This window comes from Rhinopithecus bieti, unplaced genomic scaffold (assembly GCF_001698545.2).
Source record: "Rhinopithecus bieti isolate Rb0 unplaced genomic scaffold, ASM169854v2 scaffold_41145, whole genome shotgun sequence".
In the NCBI taxonomy this organism is placed as follows: Eukaryota; Metazoa; Chordata; class Mammalia; order Primates; family Cercopithecidae; genus Rhinopithecus; species Rhinopithecus bieti.
This window is the reverse complement of record NW_016817055.1, coordinates 95,079-112,023: the sequence shown is the minus strand read 5'-3', so window position 1 is coordinate 112,023 and position 16,945 is coordinate 95,079. Positions and strand designations below refer to the sequence as shown.

At 37.3% G+C, this 16,945-nt stretch overlaps 1 protein-coding gene across 2 annotated transcripts in view; it reads left to right on the top strand.

Annotated features, from left to right (window-relative positions):
- The window catches only part of RORB (RAR related orphan receptor B), a 191,388-nt gene that overhangs the window by 102,444 nt on the left and 71,999 nt on the right, over positions 1–16,945 (top strand). Inside the window, exon 1 of one of the 2 annotated variants that reach the window (XM_017855784.1) lies at positions 16,644–16,732. The exons of the other annotated variant lie outside the window; for it this stretch is intronic. Coding sequence (XP_017711273.1) covers positions 16,693–16,732 — 40 coding nt within the window. The 5' untranslated portion in view covers positions 16,644–16,692. Of the gene's footprint in view, positions 1–16,643; positions 16,733–16,945 lie in introns of those variants that run through there. 2 annotated transcript variants of the gene reach the window in all.

Genomic DNA, 16,945 nt, shown 5'->3' with positions numbered 1-16,945 from the left:
CCCACACTCCACCCTTTGGACCATACTTCTTAAACACATACCTATGTAATTAAGTAAAAATGGGCTTGTTGTCTTGTATATAGCAAGACATTGGACTCCCAACTCCAGTCTTTCCACCAGAAAAAAATGCCACAAATTGAAATGCTAACTATTATTCAACGGCCTCTAAGGTCAAAAATATGGAAACTACTTCAATCAGAATGAGTAATATAGACACTTTTAAAGAAAGTAAAACAAGCCCACAGATTTTCTAACATTTTGAATGCTATCTACTATCTCCTTTCCTCTGCTGTCCCCAAAGAGCATTCAATCCCAGAAAATCCTTACTAATAGTAGTAATACTAACAATAACATTCATTCTAGAGTTGTGTTGTATTTAGCATGGTCTTTTAAAAAGCTTTGTAAATGCTAAAATATTTACAAAACTTTTAAAAATACAATATTTCAATTTATACTGCCAACCACATTGTAACCATGTAGCAATACATAATTAGCTACATTGAAGAGTGAGGTTCAATGATGTGCCCAAGGTCATAAGGCTGAGTCATGGCAGGGCCAGAACTCTGTCTCCATGCCCTGGCTCTTTTACCTGCCCCGTACCTGACCTTCTTCTGGGGTGCTGATGATTGCCCAGGAATAGTGATTGAGCCAGACCATGGGATGAACTTTAAACATTCCAGAAATTCTAGTTATTTTACGAACTACTAGCTGTGGAGCCACTAAGAACCAGGTAAGAAACTTGAGGACTAGCACTAGACAAATTATGAAGTTGAGATTTTTCGCTAGTGAATTTCTACCTTCCCTTTTTATGCTGCCATCTCCTGCCCAGACTTAGGTCTGCCTCTCAGCCAACAATTTAGCAGTCTTATAAGGACTAGTTTGGAATAATGACACTTAGGGCAGCTCTGGACATGTCCTCAGCTACATTAAAACTTACCCATCCTGTGTCTTAGCAATAAGCTCCAGACTCGTAAAAGACTAATTCACATTCAAGATTGCAGTATTTCTCCTAGAGGTGGTTTTATTCTTGAAAGTAGTTCCTGGGCAAAGACAACGTCTTAAAGAAATAAATGATCAAAAAATCTTGGACACTAGACAGACCAGAAGTATTTTCAGACTTGATGGTGTCTTTAATCACATTATGGAAACATTTATTTATAGGTGAAGGTCATATTCAAAGTGAATTAAATTAAACCTCTCTGTTCATCAGTGAGGTGCTTAGGCCATCTTGCTGAAAGTTAATGAAGATGTAGAAAACTTCATGAAGTCCTTCTGAGGCGATTGGTGTTTCTGGGATCACTGATGGGCTGCACAGTCCATCATCCCCAACGGTCATTTCAGATCATCCTCTGAGTCACAGCTGGTGCCAACTTAAACTACGGAACTGAATTTATGGTCTCCTGCTAGATTTGGTATAGTTTTCTTACTGAGATAGACTCAGATACCAAGATATTAAAATATTTCAAAGGCTTTAGAGTTAACAACATTAATATATGAAAATTTTTATTGAAGTATATGAGTCCTATTTTATCAGTACATATTCTACATTGATAATTAACTCTATTCTTTACCCAGCAATATCTAAAATAATGCATAGTTTACCAAAATTATGGGCAATCTACAGATGACTTCTATCTAGGGTTGAGCAGATTTCCCTTTAAAATTATAATTCTATTAGACTAATGCTTGATACAAAACATATAAAAGCCAAAAATTCATGTTAAATGGCAGGTAGAAGGCAATCTGGGGTAAAATATGTTATTGCATTATAACGTGAAGTTTTCAAGAGGCCATTGTTCACCTATTACATTAGCAATTACTATTTTTTAAAAATAATAATATTCAATGTTAGTAAGAGGCATGAGATAGGCATGCTCATGCAATGTGCAATGTTTCAAAGAACTTTTGAAATAATTATACTCTTTTTCTTAGCTATTCCTCTTCTAGGAATAAGAGAAGCAAACAGACATGTGCAATCTATAGTAGAGAAAAGAAGCTTAGAAACAACTTAAACATTCACTTATGAAAAAATTTGAATAAATTAAGGCACATTACATGAAGAAATATTACATATCCACTAAAAGTAATCTTTTAACAATTGTGGCTTTTTATTTTAAATTTTAATTTAATTTAATTTTGCATAGAGAATATTTGAATTTTATATATCTAAAAAATATTTTAGTAGTAGAGAAGGTTTTCAATTATATATTCCCCTCACGTGCCTAACCATCTCCCCAAGGCAATCAGTTTTACCAGTTCCTTGTTTATCATATCAGAAATACTCTATGCATAAACAACTTCTAACATGTGTGAATAAAAGTTTGCCTCAAGGGCACCACATTAAATTTGGAACTTTAAAAAAGATTACTACTCAATTCTCTATGATTTCTCACTACAAAGCTTCCTGTGAGATTTCCAAATTTTTCAGTATAGAAGGACTTCCTACCGTGGGACATTGCTAGAAATCCTATTTGCCCACCTGTCTATAGAAAGCTTCTGATTAAGAGCAAAAGAAATAAGGAGTTGTAGTCATGCGGGCACTTGCCCTCCAAATTCCTAATCGCTGGTTGTATTTTAGGGGGTGAATGGAAGTGAATGAGTTTTCCTTTATCTCAGCCTAGATGAGATTCACTCACCCACTAGAAGAGATGAGTTGAACAAGCAAAGCAACTTCTTAATTTTGGCACTGGCTACAGTGACAAGGAAACACCTTAAAAGCAAAAGTAGACCTTGAACTTAGCTTCTCACACGGTCAGCAGAACGGTGTGCTGGCCCGTCCCACACCGACACTTCCTGCCCTCCATCGTGCTGAGCCAGGGTCCCCACTATGTCATCATGGCACATTTAACTTCCATCCAGGTCCTCCATCAACACCACTGCCCTCATTGTGCTTAAAGGAAACATCACAAACCTTGGAAGACAACCCTCACGCACTGTCTCCCCAGGCTGAATAAAATGTCTTCCACAATGACATTTTTGCCAAAACTTTGTGCTTTTTCCTCAGATAAATATCTCAAGATGTAAAATTGTTATAGAAACTGTTTAATGAGTTTCTGGACTGGAAGCATCATAAGCACTTAATAATTTTCCAAGTAATGACTAAATGAAGGAATCCTATCTTGTTGTTTTAAAGAATAAATGTTAAAGATGCATGCATGATACCTTTTGGCACTGTGTATGGTACTAAATGAAAACAGCAGAGGCGGACATTCTGATAGTGAGAAAAGGACTTCTGGATTTGTATTTGAGAAATGCCTAATGCATTGTTCGGTTCCAAAGCCCTAATGATAACAGGATACACATGATGACAAGTGATGATCTGTCCTTGGCAGCTGACCTTACTAATGGACTGTTATGTCCCTAAGCTATTTTGTTTGAACTGAGCCATACCCACAGAGAAGAAAATTAACAATTCTTGAGTAATATAGCACCTTTCTCCCCCAAAAGAAATCCTGTACTTAGTTGGCAATTCCTTTTCCTATATCTGGCTATTGAATGCCTTTCTTTCTGCTCTGTAGAGAAATTCTTCACTGTATAAATTGGTTTCATTTCTAAATGGTGAAAATTTTAAGTTAAAATGTACAGTGCGATTTAAATATAAAATATTATTATTTATGGTAACAATTATTGCTGTTATAATTAGTATAAGAATGATAATGTTTATAATGTTCTCCCAAAATAACAAGCAACTTGTTAGCTGGATAACTAGCTAGTGTAAATGAGTATAAGCCCAGGCATTTAGTATGCATTTGGTAAGAATTTATTGCTGAATTAATCAGTAGGTTTTTCCCTGTCTTGGAATTGTAGGGAATAAGACCTAGCTTCTAGGGGAAGGAATGCATGGTCTGTCGGGACAGCTCTATTTGGTACATGATCTGCCAAGTTAGAAGAGTTTCAGGTACTCGACCCCAAAACATGCATATGCCCAGTAGTGGCTCTCGGAGAGGATGCCCAGCCTCCAGTGATGAAGAAAACACAGGCACTCATCATGTCTGGGCTTTTGCAGCTCTTTTTGATGCAGTGGCAGTGAGCTCAGCTATAGGATGAGGCTCAGTAGTGACCACCATCTATCTGCTCACCGCTTTCTATTTGCCAAACATGAGGAAGGAATCATGGCACCAGTTTGATAAATGGGGAAAGTTGGACACAGAGAGGTTGATTCTGTTGACTAAGGATGCATCTCTTAAGTGGACTAGTCATAACATGAGTACAAGTCCAAAGCTCATGCCACAAACTGGTGTTTCCCAAAGATTCAGTCTCAGTCCACTGGGAGGGTCATGAATTCCTCCAGGCAAGACTCTAATTAACTATCACAAGTCCTTATCTCAGGTCTTATAATACACAAATAATTATTCTGCTGAGTTTCATTTTTGTATAAGAATAAGGACCTATTCACTAGTAACTTACTTAGTTGATTATTAGGAGTTACTAAAATGTTGGTATTCACAAACTAAAATGAACATGTTGTTATATAGTTTATAGATGCTCTAATACATCACTCTACCAAGGGTTCAGGCTAACATAACACATTGTAAAGTTGCTATTTTGCCTGTGTGACACCCAGAGAGCTGGAAATCCACTAGAGAGTGATAATGGGTGGGGTAGGTGGACTGTGAGGTCTTTGCCTTGCTTAAGTGTGCTGTAATAATTTTTTTATTTTTTTATTTTTTATTTTATTTTTTTATTATTTATTTATTTTTTTTTTTTTTTTGGAGACGGAGTCTCGCTCTGTGTGTCTGGCCCAGGCTGGAGGTGCAGTGGGCCAGATCTCAGCTCACTGCAAGCTCTCCGCCTCCCGGGTTTAAGCCCTGTCTCCTGTCTCAGCCTCGCAAGTAGCTTTGGGACTACAGGCACCGCACCTCGCCGGCTAGTTTTTTGTATTTTTTAGTAGAGATCGGGGTTTCACCTGTGGTTAGCCAGGATGGTCTTGATCTCCTGACCTCGTGAACCGCCTGTCTTGGCCTCCAAAGTGCTGGGGATTACAGGCTTGAGCCACCGCGCCTGGCCTGTAATAATTTTTTTTAAAAGGTTGAAGTGTCATCATCCTAACCATTATGCTAAAAGAAAGAGGGAGAGAGAGGTTTATTCCCTTACATGGTGAATTGGATGGAGCAGTGCAAGCTGGTACTATGTTCTTGTATATGGAAAGGTAGCTTAAGCACTAAATATTATTTTATTTTTTTCATATCCCTATAATTTACACAGAACACAATTTTTAAAAAAATGTTCTATTATTTTCTAAACTAATGATCTAGAATCTCAAATAGGGCAGGATATATCCAATGCTGATGAGGTCTTAATTCACAGGTTGATTCATTTTTTGAGTAAATATTATTTGAATCTTTACCTGTTTTGAGGTATGCTAAGGAAGCTGTCTTTTTTATACTCTAAGCAATATAAACTACGAATAAGCACTTTTCTAAAACATACCTAAGGCAGCTGTGCATTCAACACATCACCCATCAACTGCCTTTAGCAAACAGAAGATCATTTTTACATTCCCAGCATTAACTATTCTTGGACCTATTAGTTGCAAAGGCATGGGCAAATTGGGTTATTCATTCTATGAGTGTTTTTATCACAGAGTTCACAATATATATTGTTCTTTAGTAAAATGTTCCTACTCATCTGAAAAATTCTTTAGCCGTTGAGATACAACTCTTAATTTTCAAACATAAGACAATAATTCAACGTTTATTTACCTAGATCACCCAATTGTTATTTGTTAGTAAGTGTAGTGGTGTTAAATAGCAATTATTTCTACTTGGCAATTTTTATCTCAGCTCAGGAAAAAATAAATTGTTTAAATAAGGTAGAAGAAGAAGTCTTTTAAGTCTTTGATATGACATTTATCACTGAAGATTCCCCAGGCTTTGTTGACCTCCAAAGCAGCTATATTTTAATAATGCTTTTCAAGCAGTTTGAAAATAATTTTCATTTACCAGTTAATGGTACTTAGGACAGCAACTTGAACAACAGGTAAGTATTAGGGATATGAAACAAAAAGTAAATAAAATGGAAATGCAAACGTTACTACATTCGGTACATTGTATTCACATTCAGTACTTTTCATTTGTTCTGATAAAATAGGGTAAGCCCCAAGTTTTATATAGTAACCCTTCATCCTAGAAAGAAAAGGAGAGAGATCATTATGCATATGTATTTCTCTTTGTACTTTTTTCTATCTTCAGGGAAACCAGAGTTTAATATGTTTTCATTCAGTCCCAAAATAACATTCAACATTAAGTATAGCATAGGTATTAATGATAATAAGTAAAAATGGTAATGATGAAAATGCCGACCCAGCCTAATGTCTGTGATTAAAAGGTAGAAAGAAAAACAAGTGACAATTCTCATTCGGAAACATGGATTTACGGCAGGTAGTCAAATTTCATGAGGGTTAGGAGGATTGTAGATAGACTCTCAAACCAAAAACTCATGGTATTTTTGGTCAGTAACCTCCTATGGACCAGCAGTATCCCAACAGAGGCCTTTTGGGGAATTTAAACTTCAACAACAGTGACATACCGTATTTTCCACAGTGTAGGCAGTGTGTCCACCATGGTAGCCACCAAATTTCTCCTAGCAAGGGGGTGACACAGTGTCCGTCTGCTCCTTAGATTAAAGAGGAAAAGGCTTGTGTAATATGTAGTTTGTCTTTGTTGGCAAAGATCACCTAGCCCTACTGAAAATATGGGGGTTGGAAGCACAATTCTTCAAGACTTCCTCAAACAGAAGAAATATCAACATTTAATACTTAAACATTAAAAAGTGTGTCTTTCTTGAAATGCTCTAAATTCACTCACCTTTGTAAATGAGTCTATATATAGTGTACGTGACTTAGAGAATGGGCTTAAATGCTCAAACAGACATGGATCCACTTTATTAATTATGTGATATAAGCCATTCTTCACAGATGTTAGCAAGCATTAGAATCAGGCTGGAGATGTTTTAAGACATAGATTGCTATAATTTTCATTCCTAGGGTTCCTGGACCACATCTCAGTAGGTTTGAGGTGGGTCAGGGAATTGACATCTCTAACAAATACACAGGAGCCGGAAGTGGTACTGATGCTACTCATTGGAGGAACACATGTGGAAAATCGCCAATCTAAAGTTCCATTCCTTAGCCCTGCTGTGCCTCAGTTTCTTCACCAGTTACTTGAGAGTACTAACATCTACCACCCAGAGTTGTTGTGATTAAATAAATGAGATAATGCATTTAAATATCTTAACACAATGCCTGGCACCTACTGTAATATGTTCTCAACCCATGCTAGCTATTACTACTGTTTAATTCTATGGACCCTGGAGAGATCAGAAAATGAAGACAATGGATGGCATGATATATTTGCCTTTGGTTGCCTCTCTGAATTTTCTGCTTTTACCTTTAAGTAAACTAAACTCCTGTTTTCACTTTTGAGTTAGAAAGATGTAGTTCTTCAATGACGCTAAGTCTGCATTTAGTTTGGCAATGTGAATTGTTCATATGGCTTCACATCCCTCATTTGTTTCTCACTCTGTTCAGCAAAATATTCATGATTTTGGTTGGCTGTGAGATGTCCCAGGATGAGCAACGGAAAAGAACTGTACGCAGTTCTACCTTGTAAGATACTTCAGGGACAAATTTCTTTCAACGAATGCAAATTTGGGCTGCATACAGAGATAATGCTACCATTCTTGGACTTTTCTACATTTTTAAGTAAATTTACTGTAGTTGGTTGTTAAGCTGTCTGCTGGTGAATATGTTCCTTAGAAGATATAAGATGAGAAACTCAACTCTCTTGCTGGTTTTGGAACAGAGCTGAGGTGGTTTAACATTAATGACTGTACCTGTATTCTTTCTGACAGGATTGTTGTGTTCTTATGTAAATGAGTACACATTGTGGGTGCCTTTGTACAGAAAGAAAGAAAACAGAATGAGATCTAAAGAATAGCAATAAATGAACCAAACCTACACATCTAGGGTTAAAAAGTACTAATGTTTATAAAGAAGCAGCTATTCTATTTGTTGTTGTTCTTGTTGCTGTGATAACCACAATGGAAGACCAGACTCATGAGAGATAGGAATGGTTTTGGTAGAAAATTCTGAGCTAGCACGGATAAAATCCATGCACCAATGTGTAATAATATAGGTCCCAGGTGCAGCAGCTTATAGTCATGTATCCTGGATTAAAACAATCAAAGCTCATCCTGTGGTGCTGAATATGCAGCACCATGCAAAATGACTGCCTTCACCCGGGACACCAAATAATAGAAGTCTTCATCATATATAGGCTTCTGAAGGGACTTATCTGAAGTCAACTTCCAGGTTAAGATCCCTTGGGAAAGATTCTTATGTTATCAATTTCTTTGTCTATTTTTTGAATGGTTTCTCCTCCACTCAGGGAAATGACTTCAGATTGCAAGGAGGTAGAACAAACATCATTAAGGCAGGACTGAAGCTCACCACTAAGTTGAGGGTTGTAACTGTGAGGCTTGCCACTTTACTTAAGCATAAGTGTCCAGATAAAAGGTATATTGGGGGACTACAGATGTGTTTCTTCTTTGATGGCAATCTTTGTGATTCCTGGATAAATGAAAACATTTCAGAAGTTAGAAATAATTGAAATGTCCTACATTCAAGAGCAGACAAAGATGCGTTTCACGTAGATACATGTTTATACTGTATATAAATTTATTTATATATATACATACACACATAAGTGTATACATATGTACATAAGTATATCTATATACATATATACATGTGTTCATATAGACACACATGCACTGCAGACACTATAGACACTCTACACCATGGCTGTAGGACGAATTACTGACTAGAGCCTTACGACTTGGGAAGTAAAGTGGTATCATTGGTAGTCATCTTGGGCATACCAGATATTAAGTAATGACAAACTCATCTCATAGCATTTCTGATAGGGTTTACTATACGGATAAGATCAACGAAGCAACACAGAAATCGTGTTTTTATTTTAGCAAGGTTTATAGGCATACTACCTAGATATGGGCTGGAGGGAATCGTAATTGGTTGCAGGAGAATGCCACAGGGGAACTTGTTTTGCAACGTGCTGAACTCCCCATTGTTGAATAGATGCTGAATGAGAACAGGAAAGTCTATTTCTCTTCCTGCACAATAAGCTTATGCGCTGAAAGTTCCATGAAGTGAGGTACTTAACTCGGGTACTAGAATATCCACTCAACAAAGAGGTATTTGATAAATGAACAAATGTCAAAATTTAAGAAGTGATTGTTATAGTCTTTTTCTAACATCCAGATCTCTATTCCTAAATAGCTTCGATTTCTACTGAGTTAGGGGATGTTTGCTTAACATAAAAAATGTGTAGCACTTTTATGCAAACAAAATTATTCCCCAAAATCTACCTCACATATTTTATCTATCTAATAACTTATACAATATAATGGAACAGAAAGACTCTATTTTACATGATATTGTGAAGTCATTCCTGTTTTCTTATGATTTAAAATAAAAAATATTGGAAAGAAGCTGGGAAACATATTAGTAAATGAGCAATCAGGGCACAAGATTTCTGCTGTTTGAATTTTGGATTCTACTCCTAATGTCATCCAATAAGAAAATCGCGAATTTCTTTGTTTTCTACTCCATTATCTGTGTAACTTTCCCTTTGATGAAAAGTAAATAGAAGTACTGTTGGGAAAATACTTGAAACTGTGAATGGTTTTTTATAACATGGATTTGAATCAAAGTTAAGATATTTGCAAACCCAGTCACCAGAATAATTTTACTACTAATTAAATCTATAATCCCTATTCTACATTGCACAAAAATTAAACTGCTCAAGTTTCTTAGTGAATTGTAAAAAATAATTAGTACTCAATAGCACAAATGATGCATTTGCCAAACTGTAAACAGATTAACTCATTCTTTTAGCCTTCTAAAGAATTGACTACATTAATAATACTGAATTTTAGTAAGTACCCTTTAGATACATTTTGCCAATGCAAATTTGACAGAACAAAATGCTGTCATGATTGAAAAAATATTTTTCACTGCTTACTCATCAATTCAGATGAAATAATGTCATACGAAGTTCAGAAAGACACAAATACACCCACATTATTCCCACACTGTTTCCTTCTATGCTCTCATCTATAATTTTAATGGAATTAAATGTTTAATGAGTGCCTACTATATACCAGGATGTTGGCTTAAGTGCGTTCACATGTATTATCTGATTCAATTCTCACAACAAATACATAAAATAGTAATTATTTTTCCTAATTTACAAATGAGGAAACAATGGTTCTGAGGAGCTGTAACTTCCCAGCATTGCATAGATAGTAGAAACAGAACCCTTTTCTAATTCTGACACATCCTTTCACCCTTGCTTTTTTCTTTATCACCTACGAACTGTTGACCCTAGGAGGTAATGAGTAGTTGGTCATTCTGATTCTCAACTCAAAGGATGAATTAATGAATGGACACACAACTTCTTTTTTTTTTTAATATGACCCATACTGCCTCCAGAAGGATACATGATTTCAATGTAAAGACTTCAGGAGAAGATATTTTTCAGTGAATGGAATCAAAATAAGACTATCAATAAACATATAATTGATAGCTGATATTTACTGAATATTTACCATGTTCCAGACACCTTCACCTGTGCTTCATATGCATTTTCTCTTTTATTTCTCAAACAGCAAAACTGAACTTTATCAGTTGGGTATAATTTTCATCTCTACTTCACAGAAGAAATTGAGGCACAGAGGGAATAAGTAACTTGCACTAATCATACTTTTACATAGTAAAGCCTGGATTTGGGTCCAGGCACTGAAACTCTAGAACAGTGGTTGTCAACTGGGGCCTATTTTGTCCCCAGTGGGTATTTGGCAATATTTGGAAACCTGTTTGGTTGTCATAAGTGAGGGGCGACACTGGCATCTAGTGGACAGAGGCCAAGGATGTTTAAAATACACAGAACAGCTCCCCAGAAAAAAAAAAAAATTATCCAGTCCAAAATATCAATGACAAGCATAAGAAACCCTGCTCTAGAACCTGACTTTTGGCATTTCTCTGGACTTCTGTACTACTGAATTTGGGCAAAATTTGGGCATTATTTGGGTAAATAATGAATACAACATCTCACATTACTGATGATTAATTATCAGCTGCTTTTAATCTCATGACACTTTCTCATGACAATATTGATTATAATACATTGCAACAGCAGATTTTACTGTACCTCATAATGATCTTGGTATCTTCTGTAAAATAAAAATGCCTGGTTTCAATTCCCAAAAATTCTTGCTAAATTAGTCTGATGTAAATCTCTTAGGAATCAGATATTTTTTTAAAAAGCTCCCCAAGTGATTTTAATGTGCAGCCAAGTTTTGAGAAACGTGTAGAGAAAATAACAGAGATTTTAAAGTATGGAACACTTTCTATTCTCCACTAAAATAGTATTCTAGTAATGGCTTAAAGTTATTGAATGTTTATTATGTGCCCAGGGCTGGACTGACTGCTTTGCAGAAATTATCTCACTTTAAATTCTTCAACACTTCTATCAGGTAGGTGTTCTTATCACCTGTCTTAGTTTGTTTGGGCTGTTATAACAAAGTACCATAGACTGTGTGGTGCATAAGTGACGGAAATTTATTTCTTACCATTCTAGAGGCTGGTTAGTCGAAGATCAAGGTGCCAGCAGATTCAGTGCCTAGGTCTTGCTTTCTGGTTCACAGCCTTCTCCCCGGTCCTCACATGATGGAAGGGACAAGGCAGCTCCCTTGAGCCTCTTGTACAATGACACTAACCCAATTCATGAGGGCTCTGCCTTCATTCTCTGATCACCTCTCAAACACCCCACTTCCTAATACCATCATCTCGAGGGTAAGAATTTCAACATATTAATTTGGGGAGGATGCACACATTCAGACCATAGCATCACCATTTTACAGATGATGAAACTGAAACATCTGAAAATCAACTTATCCAGACTACACAGCTAGTGAGTAACAGAGCTGTTTATTAAATCTAGCTCCTTCTGACTAGAAAACCCATGCTGTAAACCAGGAGTTCTGAAGCATGAGCATGCCTCAGAACCATCCAGAGAGCTAGTGAACACATGGATTGTTGAGCTCAGTCCCAGAGTCTCTGATTCAGTAGGTCTGGAGTGGTATCTAAGAATCTACATGTTTAATAAGTTCACAGTGATGCCGCTGACTTTGCTGGTCTGGGGACTACACTTTTCAAGAACCACCATGGGATGGCTTCTATAAAATCAAGCTACTTTTTATGACATTTCTTCTATTTAAGGGGATTCATCCCTCATTTCCCCCTGAATCTTGGCAGCGGTGGGTGGTTGGAGAACTTTTCTGTCCCCCTAGCGTAATATCTTCTGATACTAGGGATGGCTGTAAGCACCATGTTAGTGTGAAAAGTGCGTAATAGCTGCTGCCTACTCTGAGATGGGGTCAAGGGAGAGCTACCCAGGGGAGAAATCAACTCCCTCTTGCCTCTAAAGTTAAGATCCCCAACCAGAGAAAATGAAATCTACCAACAAGACAGAAACAGACCTAAACCATTGGGACCAACAGTTCAAAGTGACAATTAAATGCCAGATCAAGGGGATGAAGGGACAGGTTGTATATTAAGGGAAAACAGGAAATCAAGAGAAGTTTTTTTTTATTTCAACTTCCTTGTTCCTACACTTAGAACCACCTATGATTAAATTAAGAATAAAAAGAGGCAAGTGTTTTTCTTTTTAAACTATCTCTCATCCCCACTAAACGTCGGCAAGCAAGGAAACAAACATATCCCAATCTCCACCTCCCAGGTTCAAGCGATTCTTCTGCCTCAGCCCCCGGAGTAGCTGGGATTATAGACACCCACCACCATGCCCAGCTAACTTTTTTGTATTTTTAGTAGAGACGGGGTTTCACCATGTTGGCCAGGCTGTTCTTGAACTCCTGACCTCAGGTGATCTGCCTCCCTCAGCCTCCCAAAGTGCTGGGATTACAGGCGTGAGCCACCACACCCAGCCAACTCCATTCATTTTATCAAATTCCTATGTTAGACACTGGGAGACACACAAAGAGAGGGTTTTATCCCTAAGGAGCTTACAGTCAAGGTGAAAGAGAAGCATATAAACAGGATTATTGAAGAGTACCAGGACCAAATGAGTGGTGGGGACATAGGATCCCAGGGTAAGCAGAAATTACTGTGGGTGAATGGTCAGGGGACACTTTGCAAACGTGGTGGGAGTTGAGCTTGGTCTTCAAACTTAGGTTAGGTGCAGGTAATTGGAGCAGAGTGGAGAGAGGCTGTCAGGAAGTTCAAGGAGGAGATAGAGGTGGCATGAAAAGGCAGAGAAGTGAGGCATGTGGGATGGCTCAGGTGAATGGATGGCTTTGATCTAGGATCAGAAGTGAGTGCCTGAAGACAGAGCTGGCCCAAGTTGTAGAAAGGTAGGCCAAGGAGGAGCTTGGGTTTGTTTTGTGGAACCTAGAGGGCTGAAAAGTTTTTGATAAGGAAGGTGATGTGATAAAACTGAAACTTTAGAGAGATACCAGCCATCCTCCTTTTTTCCTGAACACAGGCTGGATCCACGCCTCCTATCTGAGCTCCTGTCTCCAACTCTGCCCTTTGTTTCTAGGCAACGAGCATACTCTGTGCATCAAGATGCTATTAATTCTCCTTTGATGCTCTTTTGTACCCACTTCCTGGTTGCAAGAGCGGGAGTTGGATTTTTATCAAGGCTCAGGAGACATAAGTTTCTACGCCTAATACTTGGCTTTCAGCACCCTGTGAAGGGTGCGTGCTAATTTCATTTACTCAAGTTAATATTTAATAACCTTTAAATATTTCACAGGGAACAATTCTGTCTCCACATTTGAACTATAACACATCAAATATTTGATATCTCCCAAATCGATTTTCTTTCTGACAAAAAAAAAAAGAAGTTATTAAATGGTTTTCTTACTTATCCTCATTACCTACGGATCTTCTAAGTTAGAATGTTATTTCTTGTATAATACAGAAAACTAACAATTACAATGAAAACAATCAAATAGGATTAACTCCATAGGATTTAAATACACACTGGACTGTGAGCTTCCTCATATTTATTTCCAAGCACAAATGGTAGGAATTACTTATGAATTAATTAATAAATATTGAATGAATGAATGAATAACCAAAGTCAACAGCCAAAATGCATATCACCACAATGAGCAAAGGCATGAAGATTCATATTGAACTACGTTTACTGATTCCCAAATGTTTCAGACATAATATTAAGCACTTTCACATTTACTCTTTTTATGATTTAATGAGTAAGTGTTACAATCTTATTTCAGACATGAGTAGCCTGAGGTACAAAAAGTTATTTACCCAAGAAGTGACAACCAGATGTGTTAACTCAAAGCCCAAGATTCTTTGCTAAAGTTTTTACCGAATGTATCTAATCATAATGAATACCTAAGTGCTTATGAATATAGATTCCCAAACCCCTCCTCAGATTCTGACTCAGTAGTTGCTGGGGTCAGGAATCTATGCTATATGTCTCCGGTGATTCTGAGGACCATTCCAAGGGTCTTCAGTCCCTGCTGCCCATTAGAATTACTTTAGAAGTGTTTAAAATTCCAGACGCCTTGCCCCCCACCCCCGCCCACCAAACAAATCAACGAGAGTAAGAAGGAAATCCTGGACATCAATGTTTTTAAGCTCTCCGGGTTATCCCAATGGGCATCCACAGCTGAGAACCACTAAGTTCAGCTCTACCATGCCAAAAATAATCTTGAATGGATTTCCCGGCCTCCTGTCCACCCCTTGCCTTTCTCCCCATCAAAAAGCAGTTCTACTACAATGTAAGCCAGGAGAAAGTGGACATGTTTAAGAGAAGACAGGAACAAAAGGAGGATTAATAAACCATTTGTTTTCTGTTTCTGTGTTAATTTACTTCGGATAATGGCCTCCAGCTGCATCTACGTTGCTATAAAGGACATGATTTTAGTATTTTTTATGGCTGTGTAGTATTCCATGGTGTATATGTACCATATTTTCTTTATCCAAGCCACCATTGATGGGCATCTGGGCTGATTGCATGTTTTTGCTATTCTGAATAAAGCTGTGATGAACACATGGGTGCATGTGTCTTTGGTAGAACGATTTGTTTTCCTTTGGGTGTATACTTAATAATGGGATTGCTGGGTTCAATGGTAGTACTGTTTGAAGTTGAGCAATATCCACTTGCTTTCCACAGTGGTTGAACTAATTTACACTCCCACCAACATACATGGTTGCATATGCATAGACTTGTTCTGAAAAAAAAGCAAGGAAATATCAGTTGGTAACTCATTGGGGTAGTACTGAGGGCTGAGGGTGGGGCTCATGCAAAGAGATTAAAATTTTCCCTTTATACCTTTTTGTATGTTATGATTTGTTTCATATTCAAATATCACTTTTTCAAATTAAAGGCAATCTCATTTAAAAAAAAAAAGAAGCCATTTGTCATAATAGTGTATTGTATTTTCTACTAAATGAGTAGTAGACTAAATGCTCTTGTCACAAGGAGGGAATGGGTAATTATGCGAGATGATGGCTATGTTAACTTGTTCCACTATAGTAACCATTTTACTACATACAATACATGTGTCCTATAACATCATGTTGTATATTTTAAATATACATAATAAAATTTATTTTTAAAAAATAAGAAGAAAAAGGTTTGTGATAAGCGATTAGTGGAAAGAAATCAAGAGCTGTCAAAGGTAGTAGGGGGTGAGAAGAGCAAAGAGAAAGATCTGAGATTCATCATGCAAGCAATTGAGCAACTCTAAGTAAAGTTAAATAAAGCTAATACATATGTAGGCATTTTGCTTTCATATAAAGAACATATTTTGTTCCTATGGAAGTTAACGCAATTTTTACCTATTCATATATTTAGCCTTCCTAGCGAGGATCAGAAATTTCTGTCTTTGTTTCTTCATCATTCTTGCAAGTGGGAGCACCGGGGCACACTGGGGAAATGAAGTTACTTTAGACTTCAGGTGTGGGGCCGGGTGAGGTCACCTGGTGTTGTCTCTACACTGGTGCTCAGGCTTTCTTGCTGCTGCTGCTCCTGTTAGGTGTGCGTATTGTCTTAGACTCTAAAATGCTCCTCTGCTGTATTAACTACTTCATAGACAGCTGTGATCCAATATTTGACAGGATAGGAACATGGTAATACCTTGATGCAATCCTTCATCCAAAATAATTTGAGACAAACTAATTCTGAAGAAAATTTATGTTGTACTTTTATAGTCACAGGGATAACTTTTGTTACATGCCATATGCATATCAAATCTGTTTCCAACAGGATGAAAACAAAGGGGAATGTAAGTGCAGAAATTGTATGTATCTGTATAATTTGGGGGTGGGAACATCTTGAAGTTGCTGATTGCTATTAAGCAAATGCTGCATTCTTTAGCGAATAAGTAGCATCAAAAAGAAAAACCGATATTCTCCCTCCCACCTTCAGCGCCTGAGCAGCCTTTCACCCTTACTTAATGAAATGGAGGCGTTGATGCCTTTAACTCCTCTTTCATTTAATCTCATTAATGCAGTCTGTTAGGACTGTAGTTGTGGGTTAACGCAGGGGCAGTCTTCAGACCTCCCCAGTGAAAAGTGTCATATTTTTCAGTTAGACTTTTAATTGCTACGTCAAAATGTGTGAGAACCAGCTCAAAACTAAAGCTGACGCCACTGGTGAGTTTTACATTTTCTTCTCTCTTCTGACATTTAACTGTATGGACCATCCCCCAGGCAAGGAAGTAAGCATTTATAAGCTCTCAGCAAAATAAATTGATAGCTAGGTGTGGGAACAATAAAATATTTTCTGACTCAGGAATGTATATAGTGAAACAAGTCACTCAGGCTTAATTTTACACTGGAGAAGATATTTATATATAAATACTGCCA